This window comes from Silene latifolia, chromosome 1 (genome assembly GCF_048544455.1).
Source record: "Silene latifolia isolate original U9 population chromosome 1, ASM4854445v1, whole genome shotgun sequence".
Classification (NCBI taxonomy): Eukaryota; Viridiplantae; Streptophyta; class Magnoliopsida; order Caryophyllales; family Caryophyllaceae; genus Silene; species Silene latifolia.
The window spans coordinates 8,777,161-8,797,446 of NC_133526.1; the positions used below are offsets into that span (position 1 = coordinate 8,777,161).

General features: G+C 37.5%; 1 protein-coding gene and 1 non-coding gene across 2 annotated transcripts; both read left to right on the forward strand.

Moving 5' to 3' along the window:
- Positions 1 to 3,384: 3,384 nt before the first annotated feature.
- Positions 3,385 to 3,491, forward strand: LOC141619415 (small nucleolar RNA R71). The gene has a single exon (XR_012531700.1). It is a non-coding gene; the product is annotated as a small nucleolar RNA R71 (small nucleolar RNA).
- A 6,993-nt stretch (positions 3,492 to 10,484) lies between these two features.
- LOC141596707 (E3 ubiquitin-protein ligase COP1) lies at positions 10,485 to 20,286 on the forward strand. The gene is made up of 13 exons (XM_074416947.1): positions 10,485 to 11,103; positions 11,209 to 11,286; positions 12,168 to 12,323; positions 12,468 to 12,818; positions 13,411 to 13,568; positions 13,679 to 13,744; positions 14,267 to 14,345; positions 15,577 to 15,732; positions 15,850 to 15,948; positions 16,770 to 16,874; positions 18,022 to 18,201; positions 19,125 to 19,235; positions 19,791 to 20,286. Exons 1-13 carry the CDS (start codon positions 10,750 to 10,752, stop codon positions 19,959 to 19,961), a joined length of 2,064 nt encoding a protein of 687 aa, XP_074273048.1. The 5' UTR covers positions 10,485 to 10,749; the 3' UTR covers positions 19,962 to 20,286.

Below are 20,286 nucleotides of genomic sequence, written 5' to 3' on the forward strand. Positions count from 1 at the left end.
TTTTTTCATTCTCATTTTTTTTTCAACTTTTTTCATTTTTTTTCATTTTTTTTTTTGAGCATTAAGACCAGGCTCACATGACTTCCAACAACAAACCATATCCCAATGAGCACCTAAACATTATCCAACTAAGCTACTAGCTCAACAAGGGTAGGCAAATTAATGATGTAGCTAGGGATAAATTTTGTGAAGGAGTCAAAAAGGCTAATATATCATGTGAATGGCTCCAAAAATGCTATAACAAATGAATGCAAACTTACCAAGAGATGACATGAGGACCATACTTGTGCGTTTTGATGAAACACACATTATAAGAAGACACCTACACTCATTTAAGAGAGACCGGATATGGATGCATCGGTCTAAAGAGGTTCTACCTTACTAATTTGTAGCTTGCCAATTGTCAAGATCAAGCCTATTCGGTTCATTTTCCATCTTCCGCCTATTATGTCAAGACATCCCCATGTAGCTAATATCTCATCATTAAAGAATAAACCATTAGCAACAAGCCATGCTTAGGATATGCAAAGAGAAAAGTAGGCTACAAGCAAGCACAAAGCAAAAATTTCTCTTAAAAATTTTCAAATTTTCTACACTACATGCAAACTACACTATATGCAAATGCAATCTCCCCTCCAAGCTAAACACCACATTGTCCTCAATGTGCTAACAATTCAAATTATCCAATCAAACCATAAAAATGGCTCAAAGCACATAAACAAGAAGGACTAGAGGTTATGTTTAATGGGTTGCAAGATTTAAACTAAAATGCAACGCAAATAAAAACTTACTCGACTTGCTAGCCTCCCCCAAGCTAGCATGAATTCGAGGGATGATGTTTCCTTGTGATTTAGATGAAGAGAATGAGAAAATATGATATAAGGAAGGAGGAGAGATACCGTCGGGTTTTTGCAAAGTGGTAGAATTTTTTTTTTTTTTACCCGTAGAAAGAAACACGCAACCATGTAGAAAACCACGACCCCGATCGGGGTTGACCTCCTCTTCGGCTTTTTGACTCGCTTCCTTATTTCTTTTAATTCCGTCCCGTTTTTTGAAAACCACTTCCCCGAACAGGGTTTTTGCATTGGGAAGCGTGCCAGATTCTCTTCTAATTCTCCTTCCTTCATTTTCACCTAAAAATCACAAAAAGAAACATCGTCAAGTCGAGCAATTTATTACTAATCTATGAAAAACATTAAATTGCAGAAAATAAAAACAAAAATAAACAAAAACAAATAAAAAGCTTGGGTTGCCTCCCAAGAAGCGCTGGTTTAACGTCACGCACGACGTAAGAAGCTATTTGATTCAAGTTTTGTCATTGAGCTTGCCACCAACCAAGCTCCATTTCATTGCTATCTTTGCATTCCTCAACCATTTGAAATTCTTCAAATAAAATTTCTCTTTCTTCTTTTTCCACTCTTAGCAATAGCGCCCTTAGCATCATCACCTGTAAAGTAAACAACACCCATATCGTCCTCCAACAGATCCGTTAGTAAGGATCCAAACGTAGTAGAGGCATAAGAAGAGTCCACAGTGCTAAATAAATAACAAGACTCTTGTAACATTGGGCTTCTAATGGTGTTGTTTTTGCTAAAGTAAACCCGGTCATAACCCACTTCCAATGTTAACCTCCCATTCTTCACATCAATTAGCGCACCCGCGGTGCGTAAAAATGGCCTACCCAATATAATTGGAGTTTGTGAGTACTCGGCCATATCAAGTATGAGGAAGTCAACGGGTATGAAAAACTTGCCAACTTTGACGGGTACATCTTCAAAGACACCTAAGAGTCGTTTTAAAGAACGGTCCGCCATTTGCAATGTTGTGCTTGTGCATTTTAAAGCACCCATGTTAAGTTTTTCACAAAGGGCTCACACTAGCACCTAGGTCACAAAGGGCCTTATCAATGGTATATGTGCCTATAGTGCAAGGAATAGAATAGCTACTGGGGTCCTTAAGTTTCGGGGGAGACTTATTTTATAAGAGTGCACTACACTCTTCGGTGAAAGCAATGGTCTCAACCTCATTGAAAGATCGCTTCTTTGAGAGGATTTCCTTCATAAACTTTGCGTAGGAGGGGACTTGGGTAAGCAATTTCATAAATGGGACGGTGACTTGTAAATTCTTACACATTTCCATAAACTTACCGAACTTACCTTCCTCCTTGTACTTTGCTAGACGATGAGAAAATGGTATTTGAACAACTTCCTTGAGAGGAGCATCCTCCATATCTCTCACTTTCTCTTTCCCGTTGGGAACTCTCACCTTCTTTGAAACGGCATCACTCTCCTTAGCATTAGGAGAGAATTTTTCAACAATCACCTTGTCATTATCTTCGGGAAATGTGGGCTCAACATTCTTGGCATCAAGCTTGCTCTTCCTCTTTAGCATCAACAATCGATGAGGAAATGGCACACGATCCTTAACAAGAGGCTCTTCACTAACCTTCTTTTTATCATTTCCCCCAAGCTTGGCCTTTTTAACAACCACCTCATCATTCAAAGTCATGGATGGCCCATCATAGTTTGTACCATTTCTCAAGGAGATAGAATTGACGGTCTCGTGTGGTTGCTCACCTTGGGGAGGTAGTTGACCGTTCTTCCTTTGAGAGTTAAAAGCGGCTAATTGAGCCACTTGTTGTTCCAACATCTTGACCGCGGCACTATGAGCTTGATCATTCTTTTGAATTTGAGCCAATAATTCCTTTTGCATTTGGACTATCATACCCTCGAGAGCTTACCAACTCCTTGATTGTTTTGTTGTGCATTTTGTGGTGAATTTTGTTGGTAATTGTTTTGTGGGGGCCTATGTTGATTTTGATAACCCGGTGGAGGGATATACTTTTGTTGTTGAGGGACATAGGCATTTTGTTGTGGTGGGGGTTGAGGGTTAAACACATTATTTCTAGTGTAAGACAAGTTCGGATGGAATTTTGTATTCGGGTTATAAGTGTTGGAAAATGTACCCGGTGGATATGAACTTTGTCTAAAAGCTTGAAACACATTTATCTCTTCGATAGGTGCTCGGCAATGAGCGGCATAATGACCCGCACCTCCGCAACCATCACAAACAACGATTTGACTTGTTGAAGACACGGTATTGAGTTGTTGACGGGAATCTTTAGCATCTCTTTCCGCCAATTGTTGTTGGAGCAAGGCAATTTGAGCTAGCAAAACGGAGTTGTTGGAGGATTCTTCTTTACCTTTGGATGGCACAACTCGGGAATTGACATATTGTGCATCATGGACCGCCATATATTCGATCGTGACATAAGCAAGGTCGGTGTCAATTTGATCAAACCGCCCATTGTTGACGGAATCAAGAATCCTTCGGGACTCGGCACAACATCCATTGTAGAATGTTATTGCTAGAAACCAATCATCTAGCCCATGATGTGGGCATTGTCTTTGAAACTATTTGTACCTCTCCCAAGCCTCATATAAGCTCTCAAGAGCTTGTTGACGGAATCCGGTGATTTGGCTCCTCAAAGTTTGAGTTTTCTCCGGTGGAAAAAACTTTTGATAGAAGGCTAGAGCCAAGGATTCCTAATTGGTGATTCCCATGGCGGTGCGGTCAAGGCTATTGATCCAAAGCTTGGCCTTGTCCTTCAAAGAGAAAGGGAAAAGTATTTCCCTTATTTGGGCTTGAGTGACGCCCATTTGATGGATCATGGAGCAATAGTCACAAAAGTTTTGCACATGCAAATTAGGATCCTCCAAAGGACTTTCCCCAAATTGCATCCTCTCCACAAGGCTAATGAAAGCCGGTTTGATCTCGAATTCCGGCGCGGTAATTTGAGTGGTTGTGATACCGGCCGGAAGCATGGCCGCGGTGGGCTTTGAATGATCGGAAAGTTTCACCATCTTTTTGGTAGTAGATGGTGGTGGTGGTGGAGATGATGAACTTGAAACCTCCTCCTCTTCAAGGACTTTTAGATCGCCTAAGTAAGACTTTCTAGCACTTTCAATTTGGATGGGAGAAGTGGCTTCTTTTACTTCCTTCCAAAAACGTCGTCTGCTCCTAAAGGTTCTCTCGGGATCGGAATTCGGTGAAAGCAATTCTCCACTACGAGAGGACCTGGACATAAGACAACAATTTCTAGGAAAATGATAAGTAACGGTCTCAAGGAATAAGTGTTCCCCAAGACAAAAGAAAACAAGATAAAAATCGACAATTCAAAATGCAATAAAACCGTTTCCCCGGCAACGGTGCCAAAATTTGATAGGCTTATCGCATACCTATGCAAAGATAATTTTCCTAGACACAAATTAATGTAGTAATAGGGGTCGAACACAAGGAAACGGGAATTACGTCGTGAATTGCTATGGGTAGATTTTTATCAAGGTCGACTTCGATTTTGGTTTGGTTGTTTGATTGATGATTAATAAAAATTGTGATGTAAATTATATAATAAAAGGGAGTCTAAGGAGTTCGGGTCACACATGCAAAGGTAAGCATATGAATATATGATCATGATAAACTTGGTACTAATAACATTGCCAATTGCTTAGGCTTAAAGATACCCACCTTACGGCATTAGTATCAACCATAGACCGGGTCCTAGAGAAACTCTCGTCCATGACTAGGTCGTCCTACTACACATGCTTTGTCTAATTCGATTCCATGCCTCTCGACTTTTAGAATGAATGAACATACTTAATCTATGAATAAGGCCTTAAACAAAGATTAAACATTATGGTGCAAACATGTGATAGAAGCAACATGAATAATATTATTATTAATCTATTTTATCATGTTATATATTTTATTTATGCATGGCTCCCCTAGCCCTTAGACTAAGAGATTTTGTAACACCCCCATATTCAGAGGAGCCTTAACTAGTTCTTCCTTAGCATATAAGGACGTTACCATCTCGGTTGCCCGAGGTAAGTAATCATCAAAAGTCGATAAAAGAACATTTATAGTTATATTACAAGTATTACAACCAACTCAACAAAATAAAGATATAACTCGTGAGTTACACACTATCTATATCGAAACTCGTGAGGACTCCTCCCGCCAGGACTCCAGCTATCAACAACATCAACACCTGCTAAGACTGACTGCTCACCATAAGGGATCACGACAGACACATAGAAATAACAAGACAACCACACAAGGTCAGTACTGAGATAAGACATGACAAAACCAACAACATCTATCAACACAACACAGCACAATCAGTCATACATACAATCACACCCACTCCAACCAATCTCCGTCACCGACTGTCCACTGGACCAACCCTGCCAGTGGGGGACCGCAGCCGTACCCACCAAATCCCCGCTCATCATACCGAGCGATAACCCTGTCCCATTAATGTGCACACCCCCTCCCATGGCGGGTTCCACAGAGGGCGAAACTAGGGCGTGGAGCCACTCCCGCAAGTGACTCCACTCAGCCGAGGACGCACCTCGAGAACCAGAGACAAACAATCACAGACAGCTGCAATACAACAACAACCAACAAACTGTATACACCAATCGATCACCGCATATACGTTGCCAAACAAACGCAACAACAACACAACAACCATGACACAACAATCGACACACTAGACTATCCATAGAAACTGAGTAGGCGAACCTACCTTTATGCGACTGCAACCATTCCATGTCCACACACGCAACATCCAGCAACCAAGCAACACCTATATATATAACATAACCATCTATCACAACCAAGCAAACCCTAACTGAAACACAAGGCACAGATGATGATGATGACATACCTACATGAGGAGAACTGGCAAACGACCGCTACCCGACTCAAGCTATGCATTCCTAAGGCACAAGGACCTTCAAAGGCTTCCATGGAGGTTATATGGTGAAGGGAAGGGAGAGAGGCGACCTAAAGATATGAAGAAATGAGGCGGAAATGATTTGAGGATTTAACAAAACGCGATTATAAACCCTTGCTGAAAACCCGTTACTCGATCGAGTGGCCAACCTACTCGATCGAGTGGCCCTTACTCGATCGAGTATCCAAGCTACTCGATCGAGTAGCCTCTACTCTAAGACGAGTACCACTCCTAACTCAAGGCACATGATAACTTGGTACGCACTTCTAAGGACTATTACCGCTCCCAAGGTCAGTCAACGGGTTTTTAAAAGGGCGGGTATTACAGATTTAGTTACTCATATTAAAATATAAATTGCAAACTAAATTGGAAGAGTGCTAAACATGGTTCTATAATTTATATAGATTAGGTGATATAACATCTAAAAGAAATAGTGATAATATAAGATGAATAAAGTACTTAATTATAAACTATGTAATAACTAAAATAGTAATGTAAAATTGCAAACTTAGAATTAGAAATACCTTAATGGAAGAGAACTTATATAGAAGAACAAATAATAACCAAATGCTTGAACAACAACTTGTAGAACAAAATGTTGAAAGATTAAACTAATGGAATGCTTAACAATTTGTAAACTAAAATGAGAAAACTAATGAGAGAAATATGATGCTTAAGGCTATTGTAAGTAATTTGAGACGTGAAAATGAGATGCCCTAAGCCTTGGAATGTCTTTCCTATTTATAGGAGAGAGAGAAGAAACGTAAGCATTCAAGAGGGATGCAATCCTGATCGGGGCCATGCCACCCCGATCGGGGTCGTGTGTCTCCGGGTATTTTGGCTTCAATTCTTGTTTAATGCTCGAGGGAATCCAATGTTTGCGATAAATGATCCTTAATGCACTCGGTTAATGCTTCATAAATCCTTTTAAGAGCATCTAAATGAGCATCCTAAGCTTTGATATTTTCCACATGATTTTTGGACTTCTTATTGGGCTCTTGTAGGATAATTTTGCATTTCTCACACACACTTGTTTGGGCTTGGGAACACCTTTCATTGTCATGCTTGGTCCATCTTGTTTCCACTTAGCTTAATGAACTTGATGTATGCTAATGTGATAGGAAAAAGCCTCTAAATGCTTAGATTCCTACAAAAGCGTAACAAACACGACAATACACCTAGAACACAATATTAGCTCAAAAATATACTAATTAAAGTATGATGAACAATAAAAACCAAGCTAAAATGAGGGATAAAAGTATATATAAAATGAACATATCAGATACACATGGTATATAAATTTAATATTTATTATATGTACCTATAATATATATTTAATGTACCTCATATATACGTAAAATGTACATGATAAGTTATCGAGTCATTTTTGATAACTAATTAAAACAAACATGATATGAACCTTTAATAAGTATTATATGCACCTATATTATAAATTTAATGTACCTCTCATATACATAAAATGGAAATGATTTATTCATCCGTGCATGCTAATTAAAATAAATATGATATGTAGTTAATAAATGTACCTATAGTATATATATTTAATGTACCTTCTAAACAAATTAAAGCTACCCGATGATATGTTGAAAAGTAATTGATAAATAATTCAAATAAGCATAAATAATTTGATATGTACCCATCCCCTTTATATTAAAAGAATAAGAGTTCTCAAAAAATTTCCCGCCTAAATAAATTTGGCTATAATTGAGCTTTTATTATATCATATTTCTAATTGAGCTTTTATTATATCATATCTGTTATTGGCCTTTTATCTGGATTATACTGAACTTTCGCTTTTCCACCGATTAATATAAAATATAATAACAATAAATTTCCAATTAAATTTCAAATTAAGTTAAATATCAGTTTTATTATTATTTTCTTTAATGTTTTTATCTAAAATACCCCGCATTCGCGCGAGATCTATACTAGTAGTTATTATAATATGTACCTATATCATATGGTCAATGTACCCCATATATATATATATATATATATATATATATATATATATATATATATATATATATCTAAGATGCATCTAACGAATTAATGATATGTATTCTGATAAGTAATTGAAATATACATGACATGTCATATAGGAATATATTATGTACCTGCAATGGAAATAAAATGTACATTTGGCATAAGTATATGATTTCAATTTTAAATTCTCTTAATTTTTATTTTCATGAAAGTAATAATAACAATTTACAGTTTGTTTTGTTCATAGTATATAATATGAGTTATGTCATTCTCAAATAATGCCATCTATAAAAGATAGCAATTTATAGTTTTATATAAATTTAATTTATATTTTAATTAAGAGATTATAGTATAGATCTTAGTGAAAATATTATAATTTGATGAAAAAAACTAATTTTAATGAAAAGATAGTAAGTTAATGAAATAAAATATAATTATATGTTTCTTTATTTAGTAAATGCAATTAATTGTAATAAGCTTCTTTGTTTAAAAAATGCTTTTTGGAGGAAACATTTGTGAGATTACATATTCTTTTAGTAGATAAGGGATTCTAATTTAAGACGAATACTTCCGTTTTAAGTTTTTCAAACGGATCAAATACCAACCCATTTTTATATATCAGACAAACATCTTGTGAATTCTATGCATTTCATTTTTGTCTAATTTAAAATATTTGATTCATTAAAAACCCTAAGACGGATATATCATTTTTAAAAGAGACTAGCTTGTTATTATTACCTTGTACTGTAAATACATAAAAAAATCAGTAAGTCTCGCTTGTGACCTGTATATCCGTCACAAGCTTGTAACTGGTTAAATGTTTCCCACATGGTCAAATGCCCCAGTCTTAAACACTAAACTAAGGTTACTTGCAGGGCCGGCCCTGGGGTGTGCAACCCGTGCGATCGCACAGGGCCCTCAATTTTGGAGGGCCTATTATAAAGCCCAGTTACAGAGTATGTGTAATATATTTTGTTTTTGTGCTTCTATGTCAAACTGTTTGTAGTGTCAGAGTGGTAGTATTGTTTCCTGGTGCTCCCAACATCCTGTGTTCGACTCAGCTGAGCGTCATTTTCAAGATTAATTTTTTATTTAAAAATCACACAAGTTAGTCTTAACGAGAATCGAACCCGCGCCTACTTGATGAAAGCATGAAGATTTAGCCAACATGCGAATGAAATCCACTTGAAACTTCAAAGCACAATTTACTTTATAACATACCTGTTGGACCTCATTTGCTTATTTTTATCAAAATTGTTTGATATTTTTAAAAAATTGTTACCTTATATTTATATATTAACATAGTGTGTATATATAGAGTTGTCAACGATATGAGCCGGCTCGTTGAGCCCTCGGAACAGGCTCGAGCAAAGCTCGGCTCGTGCTCGGTCGAAACCGAACTCGAGCTGAGCTTGACTAAATACGAGCCGAGCCCGAGCTCCGCAAAGCTCAGCTCGGAAGCTCGTTTGGGCTTCTATATAATTTTTTTATAATCTTTATATTGTAATATTATTTTTATTTTAAATTATATGTTATTTAACATATATATAAGTATATTATAATATAATATAATGATTTTAGTATTTTATAATCTTATTTATTTTTTAAAAATATTTATATTTAGTTAGATGTAAAAGGTGAGAACTAGCTCAAGCTTCAATTTTTTAGGTTCGACGAGTTTCGAGCAGAGCCCGATCACGAGCTAAAATATTCGAGCTGAGCCCGAGCCCACCCAAGCTTAGCTCGGCTCATTTACACCCCTTTGTATATATATTAGGGGCCCATTTTTTCAATTTCGCACAGGGCCCCCAAAATGTCAGGGACGGCCCTGATTACTTGTAGAAATGGTTAAATAAAGAAATTGTAGAAGTTGAGGAGGCCACAGTTTCTTCCTAGAATAAGCAATCAATAAGAGGGTTTAAAAAAACTTTACGGAGGGAGATGAATGATGATGTGAAGGGGGCTGACGGGAATGTGGAGCAGGTCAAGGTGAGAAAGAAGTGGAGGAAATCGGAGGAGGGAGTGGTGAAAGTGAATGTTGACGGCGGAACGAAGGAGGGCTGGGGAGTGGGTATTGGAGCGGTGTGTCGGGATAGTAACGGGAGGGTCGTTTGGGGGCTGGCGGAACACAGGAGAAGAGAGGTGGAGTCGATAATCGCGGAGGCAGTAGCCGTTCTTGAGAGCATAAAGGAGGCAAAGAGGCGTGGTCATTTGAAAACAGTGGCTGAGAATGATTGCAAAAGTCTTATTGAAGCGCTGGAGATGAGGTCGACGGGGTCGAAGTGATTTCCACTTAGTGTTAGACGATATTTATTCTTTATTTCATGATTTCGAACTTGTTTTATGGTCGTTTGTTAGTAGGAAGTATAATAGTGTAGCGCATGAGCTTGTCCGTGTTAGCTCTATGCAATACGATAGAAGAGTTTGGGTCGGTTCTCTACCCGGACATATCATGTATATTGCTTCTAATGATCTTAATGAGATGAGGTAATCCCGCATTTGGGGTTTTTCAGGGAAAAAAGAAAAAAGAGGATTTAAAAAAAAACTTTCCTTTTATATAGAGGAGATATAAATACTATTTAACTTGTTACAAGTTTGTAATAAATAGGTTCATTACAAACGAGAATTTGTGGAAAAAAATATCCCGAAGTGTTAAGGAGTGTACAAACTAGTAACCGTAGAGAGAATTAGACACGAGAGTGATTTAGTGACCTCAAAACATAAGAAAGTACGCGCACCATAACTGAAAATCCTGAAATGACAAAACATTCATAGCAACAACCCAAACTCAGAACGTGGGCCTTTTTAGTTCTCACAAAATCCTCTCCTTTCCTTTCTCTCTCCATAAAAACTCTTCTAACCACATCTTCCTAATTACCCCCACACCTCACAATTCTACTTATATTATATATATTTAATTCATTTTCCAGCTAGATATATATATGGAGGAGAGCTCCAATGGCGGCGGCGGTGGTGGTGGCGGAGCTTTAGTTCCTTTAGTTAAGTCATCTTCACTTGATACGGCGGTGAAGCCGATTTCTGTTGCGCAACCGCCGTTGCTGGATCACGCTACGGCGGAAGATACTGCGGCGGAAGATACTACGACGGCGGAGATGGATAAGGATTTAATGTGTCCGATTTGTATGCAGATGATTAAAGACGCATTTTTAACAGCTTGTGGACATAGTTTTTGTTACATGTGTATTATTACTCATCTTCGTAATAAGAATGATTGTCCTTGTTGTTCTCGTCATCTTACTAATAATCAGCTTTATCCTAATTTCCTCCTTGATAAGGTAATTTTAATTAATTAATTAATTGATTGATTTTTGTATGTAAAATGATGTGAATTGTAGTTGTATGTTAATTGATTTTTGAGTTTGTTTGTGCTTTATTTGTAGTTGTTGAAGAAGGCTTCGGCTCAACAAGTTTCGAAGTTCGCTTCGCCCATGGAGCAGTTTCGCCGTGCGCTTCAGCAGGTCAGTCACGCGTTTACTTGATTTCGCGGTTTTTATGTTTTGTTTTGTTTTATTTGTAGTTGTATGTACATTTGATTGATTGATTGATTGTTGTGGAAATGTTTAAAGTGAGGTTATGGTATGCTGGAAATTGTGATTGTTGGAGTGATAGTCTAGTGTTTAGTAGCTTTGCGGAAATGCTTTGATTTTCTTTTTAAAATCTGGATTCTGTCTCAATTTCAGCTATTTATTGAAAGATCAAAAGTAGTGATCTTATTGTTAGTTGCATACATTTTTATTCAGTTTTCTAGAGTATTCCTATCGATATTTGCAGATTATGTAGGAATACCATTAACTTCATGGTTTGCATAGAGGCAAATGCAAATGCACGAGTCGTAAGGGTGTATTTTTGGGATGGCTTTGGCTTATAGGGGTTACCGAGGGGGAGGTCAGGTTTAAAATTAGATTGCACTGGTCACTGGTGGAATCACACATAACATAGCGTAAATGACACGTGAAATGAGGATTCAAGTAACATCCCAACTGAAGATCTAAGTCCTAAGATGATAGGAATATTTTTCACTTTGAATTTGTTTCTTGCTAGAAATACCGATAGAAGCATGTGCTGTTGAATTTCGCCTTCTTGATGCTGTCTCTATGTAAAATGGTTGCTTCCCTGCTTGTGTGTAAGCATGCACTTGTATAGTTTAGTAGACTGGAATTGACTAAATGATGACCATTAACTTGAATATTTTTGATGTTTCGTCTAATGGTATGACGTAGCATGGTTCTTTTCTGAATATCTGCTGTCACTGTTTAATTCATTGCTTCTCTTTCATTAGTATATTTTTTGAATATGTTCTGCCAAATGAGTCTTATATTTACTTCTGATTCGTAGTCAGGGTTGTGAAGTGTCAGTCAAGGAGGTGGACAATCTGTTGTCACTTTTAGCAGAGAAGAAAAAGAAGATGGAGCAAGAAGAAGCTGAGAGAAACATGCAAATTTTGCTAGATTTCCTGCATTGTTTAAGGAAGCAGAAAGTTGAGGAGCTCAGTGAGGTGAATTGAAGTTCGACTCGTCTAAGTTCTTGGATAATTCCTTCTTAATGAGTTTCTGAACAGATACTTGTTTAGTACCAAGGCTCTATGGCTGTGCTTTTACACTGGCATTGGCATGTAATTGCTGCTATATTTCTTTTGTAGATTCAAGCTGACCTCCAGTTCATCAAAGAGGACATCAGTGCCGTCGAGAGACACAGGATGGAGCTATATCGTGCAAGGGATAGATACTCGGTAAAACTAAGAATGCTCGGTGATGATCCTACACAAAAATGGCCTTCAACAGCTGATAAATGTGGTGGTGGCTTTTCGTCTGGTTCTCGTAGCTCATTAGGAGGGTTGGCTGCAGGAAGTTTCCATAACAAGAAAATGGACGGAAAGGCTCAGTTAAACTCTCATGGGCCTTCAAGAAAGGATGCTTTGAGTGGGTTGGATTCACAGTACATCAGTCAGTCAGGTTTGGCTGTGATGAGAAAGAAAAGGATCCATACGCAGGTTAGTAGTTGGTTACTTATATCCTTTGGTATATGATCTTTCAGACAGAAATTGTTTATGGGCGCTTCCACATATTTCACTAGTTGACTGTAGCATATTGTATTTTGGACACCGAGTCTTTCAAATAGTGATTGGTCATGTTTGCTGCCTCACATATTACTAGATGATAGTATATTATATTATGTACCAATGAAATGTCAAAAATACATAAATTGGCAAGGAATTTTTTAACCAATTTTTGCAAAATCAGTGTTCCAATCTCCATGAATTTTAGTCTTTTAGCCTAAACTGCCTTTAACTTGATGTCATTTACATCTCTTCATCTACCTTCTGGCAACACTCATGAGAAGTGACCACTTGTTTTTTATTTCTTTGTTTGGAGCAAGTCACAACCTTCATTAAGTTTAGTTGAAAATTTTGGCTCTTTCAAGCACAAAATTATATTAGTTTCCCGTCGAAGTGATTGATTTGTGTGCTACGGGCCTAAGGCTTACTGTGTCTCCCATCTGGTTTCCTCTTTGTATGCTTGGCAGTCGATTTAAACATTCCTGTGTATAGCTTTTAAATAGGCTTTCCTTCTATATGCTTGTAGTTCAATGACCTACAAGAATGTTACTTGCAAAAGCGTCGTCAGTTGGCTAACCAGTCATTCAAGCAAGATGAAAGGGATACAAATTTTATGCAAAGAGAAGGCTACAGTGCAGGTCTTGCGGAGTTTCAATCTGTACTGTCTACCTTCACCCGTTATAGGTTCATATTTCCTCTTTGCTCGTGCTTGTTATCATAATGAAACTGATTTTGTGGTCTTGTTGGTCTACAAAGTTTTAATTTAACTTGATACCTCTTTTTGTTTGACACAGTCGCTTAAGAGTTATAGCTGAACTGAGACATGGGGATCCTTTTCATTCTGCAAATATTGTATCGAGGTGAACCTTTGAATTTTGTCTTCTACTGCTGAATATCTTAATTTGAATCTCTGGCTCCAAGTTATAGGGCCTTGCAGTTTAAGGAAGCAGAAATGCAGATTTAGGTCGAACTTGATTGCGAGAAGTAAACTAGTTCTCAAATAGCTCCTTGGAGGTTTCATTACTCTGACATAAGCATTCCCTCTGTGAGGAGTTCACATGTAATGTAACTTAAACATGCATGGTTTAGAGGGACCTTTACATTGAAATGAAAGTAGATCCGAACGTTCTTTTTGTACTAGGCAGAGTTATGAAATATCAAAGATAGATGCAGTGTCTGTGAAACTAAGATAACACTAATCATTTGTTAAAGCTAGCGGAAAACATGAGGATATAAACTGCTGTACAGCATCCAATCTTAACAGCAATTAAGGAAAAATCTAAGCAATATAACTAAAACAAGAAAGCATGGGAACTGAATGCATGAGCTGTCTAGACAAAAAAAGTTGGTAATGTTTATTCTTTTCTTATGTTTTGTTTCAGCATAGAATTTGACCGTGATGATGAGCTGTTTGCTACTGCTGGAGTTTCCCGAAGGATAAAAGTCTTCGACTTCTCCTCGGTAAGTTGATCCCGATATAGTCAGTCTTCTTCCATTGTCTTTTTGTACAAATAATTGGAGCAAATTAACAGAAATACTTTATCCCAGAAGTGTCCATCTAATGATTTAGATGTTATATGGCTTTATATCTTTCTACTACTACCTTCATCACATTTATATTGTTTCCTTTTGACTTTGATGGTTAAATATATGTAATGGTGCAATGTTAAATTTGTCATGGCACATATGTAAAAGTTGTAACCATTGTATACCAGGTTTAGAGCCCGTACGTTGCTCGGTTAAGTGACAATATTGCAAGATAACTTTGTGCTCCCTCCACATCTCTAAGATGTTCCACATTTCCTAAAACGAAAAATTCAAAAGATGTTCCAGTTTCCTTATTAGTCTATTATTTGTGGTTCTTAGGACTTGTGACCCCACATTACGTTTAAAAATAGGTGCAGCAGAAAATGAGACAAGGATGAATCTGTTTCTGCTTCTTCGTCATTATGGTGGTTCTGATCTGTCAGAAATTGTAGTCTTAATGTGTCTTTAATACAATAGCTTTGAGGGTTACAGCTTGTGTCTTTTCCGTTCTGTCATATGACTTGTCCATCTGCAGTTTGATTTAAAGTCATCAGAGCTGACCTCTGCTCCTTGAAGGGAAAGGAATTAGGATAGGGTGCACAGCTGTGCTTGTTGAGCCTTCATCTTAAAGTTCTGATAGCTTGTGATCCAACACATTGGCAATGTATATTTTGTATGAAGCACTAAACACATAGGATAAGCGTCTACCGCCTGTTTGTGTAATCTAACAAACAATAATGCATGTGAAAGCAAGGTCTCGAACGGTTTAGACTTTTGAAAATTCTGATTTTTGTTGGCTAGTTCTCATTGACCTTGAACCTGTACTAGTTTGATTTGGCAGGGCTTCTAGAGTTCTAGGTATGGTTTTAGTCAATGTTACTGATATTTCACTTCCGTTGCGCGTCGTGTATCCAACGTGTCAACAGTCAACACGACACACCAGTTCACTTAAGCAACAACATTAACTTATAAGAAAATAGCCGTGTTTAACACTCGGCACAACGTCTGGCACTTCAAGAGTTGCCACCTAGCCAGAGTGACATAGGTCTTAATTCATCTAAAGTTTCTTTAATATATGTATTCTAAAACCCAAAAATTGCTGCTGATCTTTTGTGGGATAGATGTATGGTTTGCATCACCAGTTAAACTCTTTTTCACATTTCAGGTGGTGAACGAACCTGCAGATGCACACTGCCCTGTTGTTGAGATGTCGACGCTCTCAAAGCTTAGTTGTTTGAGCTGGAATAAATTTACTAAGAACCAAATAGCTAGTAGTGATTACGAAGGAATAGTTACAGTATGGGATGTAACAACACGCCAGGTAACAACTAATAATAAGTACATGCCTTTTCCAAATCAAAAATTTCATTTTTTCATTATTATGTTGGCCGTGCTATTACTCCTCTCTCTATGTATAATTTTGTTCACTTGTGGTTAGAGAGTGATGGAATACGAAGAGCATGAGAAACGAGCATGGAGTGTTGATTTCTCCAGCATGGAACCTACTATGCTTGTATCTGGCAGTGACGACTGCAAGGTATTTCACCCTGTTATTTGCTGACATTTTGTGCTGAGCATATATTTCATTTTAATAGCTTCTCAATTACCAGCGAAGATACCCCCCCTCCCCCCGGTTACACTATAAATTCAATTATTGACTTGTTAATGGACTAAGCATGAGTGGTTAAGGGGTCATAAGGGTGATGGTAATAGTGGAAGTCTTCAGTTCAAAGGAGCTTGTAGCATTTTTCTTCTGGTTTATTTTCAGCCTTGGTCGGTTGGTCCTATTTTTTCTTCTTATACATTGTTGCAAATACTGTTGAGTATTAAAGCAATAGTGCACTTGTAGATAGTGTAGAAGTAACATTTTGAGTTTTGCATAGGTCATCGTTATCACCGTGAGCTTTTTACTGCCTTTTTGTACTACACGTTTGCCATATTAAAAGTTAAATTTTGACATTGATTCCTGGCCTGCCACTGTCATAGTCAGGTCTTGTGATTAATTTCCAGCATGTCGGTTTTTGGTAATTAACATAGTTACCATGGGAAAACACCTTCCAATGTAGAATTTGGTTGAAACCTGAAACCATTACTTTCTAGAGCACTCCTACTGGCTACAGTATATTTGATTCATCTCAAAATTAGGACGACTGGAACTCAAAAAGGGGAAAGTAGTATGGTGTTATTAGTAGGAATATCATGACTGAATGTCAATCATGAAACCTAGAGCTCTGGTCGCCTGTTGCTTAAGGTCGAGTCAATAATGACTTGCACATATGTAACTTCACTACGTCAAATTTCTATGTAATTGTCATAAATATCTGAATATCTTTTTGTTTTATGCAACTATGTTTACAGGTGAAAGTGTGGTGTACAAGGCAGGAAGCTAGTGTCCTTAACATTGACATGAAAGCAAATATATGTTGTGTCAAGTACAATCCAGGGTCAAGCTATCATGTTGCTGTATGCCTTCTTCTCAACCTCGATATAATTGCTTTGTCTTTTTGGTCAATGAATTGCACTTTCACTTTTAAAGAGGCTTGATATCCAGGGGATTGTGGAAGGGCATCACTTTTCAATGTATTGCAATTATATGCATCTGGCTTTTCACATTTCAAGAGGCTTCTGTGCACATTTAGCAGAAGCTGGCTTGCTGGATGGGATATCCTGGGGATTGTGGAAGGGTGTTACTTACTTTATTAATTCATGGGACATTTGCTTCTTGCACATTGCATATATCTGCATATCCAGCTGCATTTGCCCCTCTCCTTTCCCCAAATAGAAGTCAAGGAAATAGAAGTAAAAGCACTTCCTCAGTTTCACATATATTGGCTTCATTTCTTTTCTGAGTCGTTCCAAATTAAATGTCCGCATTTCATTCATGGGTCGTTCCAAAATAACTGGTTATTTCCCCTTCTCCAAATATACACACAGCCGCAACTCGCAAGGAATTGAATGTACTATTAGTAAATAATAATAGTGGCCCTATCTACAATAGTTGGGTAATCATATTTGCAAAATGCTTGTACTTGGAACACAATAATAAAATATGTACTTTAATATTTTAGTCAAGTTTCCATAATACCTCCTACAAACAATTTTAATTTGTTTTTGGTACTGTTTATATGAATGGAATGACCCCAGCACCGCCTCCCCCGGATGAAGCAAGAAATAGTTACAAAAAAAAGGCCGCAATATTAACACGCCACTGGTGTCATACTGCACTATTGCTATTTTGCCACAAATACCACTGTTTAATGACATGTATTGTTACAATATCTTTAAATTGTCCATTAGTCAAATGGGGCCAATACACATGGAAAGTAAAAATTTGCATAAAAGGCGGCTTGTTAACGTGCCACTGTGTCAAACTGCTCTTGCTATTCGCGACCGTTACCATGGTGTAAAACCATGAACCGTTCTATATCATTAAAATGACCATTAGTCTAATGGGACGAATATACATGGAAAGGAGTAGAAATTTTGCTTGTTTTGCATGCTGACTAACTTGTTTGATACCATGATTCTCCTTTACTCGGCTTTTTTGTGTGTGCATGTTGTATTTGGGGAGAGTGGAAGATAATTAATCAAAGCTATTTCTGCTCTACAGGTTGGGTCTGCTGATCATGACATTCATTATTATGATCTGAGAAACGTAAGCCAGCCACTTCATGTCTTCTGTGGTCATAAGAAAGCTGTTTCATACGTCAAGTTCTTATCCACTACCGAGCTTGCTTCAGCCTCAACAGACAGCACGTTGAGACTGTGGGATGTGAAGAATAGCTTACCTGTGAGTTATTTTCTGTTCCAATCTTGTCTTTTCCACTGATGTAAGAAGAAAATTGTGAAATGTGCTAAAATGACATTTATCCAAATATAATTTGAGCTTCCATTATAACATTGGACTAAATGATCAATCTATCAAATTGTAGATTTGGATATCAAATAGTTTTGTGGTGGTGTGAAACTGAACGTCTGGGAATGGTTTCTATAAACTTTGGATAAACAGTAATTAGAGTTCTCCTATGTGTAAGATAATCTTGGTTCTCCTTGACAAGGAGCTTCGTAAATCGTTGACAAATATGACTGGATTTGAGAGAGAATAAATCCTGTATATAGTAAGGTCGTAATGCAAAACAGGATGGAGAGCAAAGTGTAGTAGTGTACAAGCGCTGCTAGGTTTTAGTAAGGAGTCTTAGGACATTTTCTCTTCCCGTCTTTAGAAGGCTAGAAGCTCTTGACCTCAAGTTAAGTTTTCCTTTGGCAGTGCTTATTGTGGAAAATCAAGTTACACTTTACCATTTAGAAATTGCTTGAGATGAGATTGAAAAATGAATAATAAACTCAAAACAAAAGAAGAAATTGAAGTGATGGTAACCAATGGTGGAAGTGAGGAAGGGAGGGTAATACATACAGTACTTCTTATGAAAATACGCATACTCTATGATAATGCATTACCTCCATATGGGTGTAATAGTTCCCCATCACTCCCTTTTTCCACACTCCACTACCATTACTTTGTTCCTCTTTTCCTTTGTTTAAGCTATATTACCCTGGTTATATGTATCCCTATCCCGAGCCCATCTCAGTTCAACAATTGCACGTCTATTATAGTTTGTCATTTGTTCTGTTCATAATGCATCTAGAGTACTCTGGTTTCTTGTCTACTTAATGAAAATGACATCTGGATGCATCATGTCATGACATTTGCAGGTACGTACTTTTAGAGGGCATACCAATGAGAAGAACTTTGTAGGACTTACTGTTAATAGTGAATACATTGGCTGTGGTAGCGAAACAAACGAAGTATTTGTATATCACAAGGTTAGTGCTCAGAAATCTCTTTCCCATAATCTAAGCATCAATATCTTGCACTACTTTTTATTACCATGTTGGATAACATAAATCATCTGTTCCCTTTTTAACGGAGCCAAAGATTTATTTTCCATTGGTTGTGGATTATGATGGAATATCGAAAAACGCTCATCCAACTAGTTGAGCTTATTGTTAATGTTAAGTATAGAGTAGTACACTAGTACTCATTCAATGACACAATTTTCATTATGTTTCATTTGTCACGTGTTTGCAATATAACGGAAGTAAATTGGCTGAGCGAAGTTTCTATGCTTCTCATATCATGACCTAGTAGAGTGTGGGTGTATATTATTTTGCTTTTTTCGATCCTCCTTACCTCACTGGAGGCGGGAAACTTCAACTAACTGGAGTTATGTTCATCTGGAAACAGCCTCCATGCAATCATGCATCGATAACCACTTAACCTTATTGTTAACATATAGGGTTATGTTGTGTACGTTCACCTTCTAAAGTGTCTAAACTTGTCACTGCCGCCTGGCTGACAATTATTTAATTGTTTTGCAGGAAATTTCTAGACCAGTGACATGGCATAAATTTGGGTCACAAGACACTGAGGATGCTGACGAGGATGCTGGGTCCTATTTCATCAGTGCTGTATGCTGGAAAAGTGGTAGCCCTACATTGTTAACTGCCAACAGCCAAGGAACCATCAAGGTGCTAGTGCTTGCAGCTTAAACTCCGTTACGACTGAAATAACAAAAGCTCCGTGTCTGAGACATATTCTCGGGATTATTTTTCCTTCACATATTGGCTCTTCTAATCAAATCTTGTATATATCATATATCAGATATCAGATATTTAGGTAATTTATGTAAGTTTGTATATCTGTAAATCAGACTGAGAGCGGTGCAAACTTAATGGGTCGGAGAAATACTGCTCCGGATCCTTGCGGCATGAATCTGCTTGAATTGCTGTTGGCTTGTACAACATTTGTAATTCTTTGCCTCGGTGGATAGTTGAATTATAATGTGGTTGGTTGAGTAACTACACATGCATACCA

What these genes read in the sequence shown, in the direction of transcription:
- LOC141596707 (XM_074416947.1), top strand. Translation starts at nt 10,750, where the DNA reads ATGGAGGAGAGCTCCAATGGCGGCGGCGGTGGTGGTGGCGGAGCTTTA. An exon ending in TTCGCCGTGCGCTTCAGCAG is followed by an intron (nt 11,287 to 12,167) that starts GTCAGTCACGCG and finishes ATTCGTAGTCAG; the next exon opens with GGTTGTGAAGTGTCAGTCAA. An exon ending in TCTACCTTCACCCGTTATAG is followed by an intron (nt 13,569 to 13,678) that starts GTTCATATTTCC and finishes TGTTTGACACAG; the next exon opens with TCGCTTAAGAGTTATAGCTG.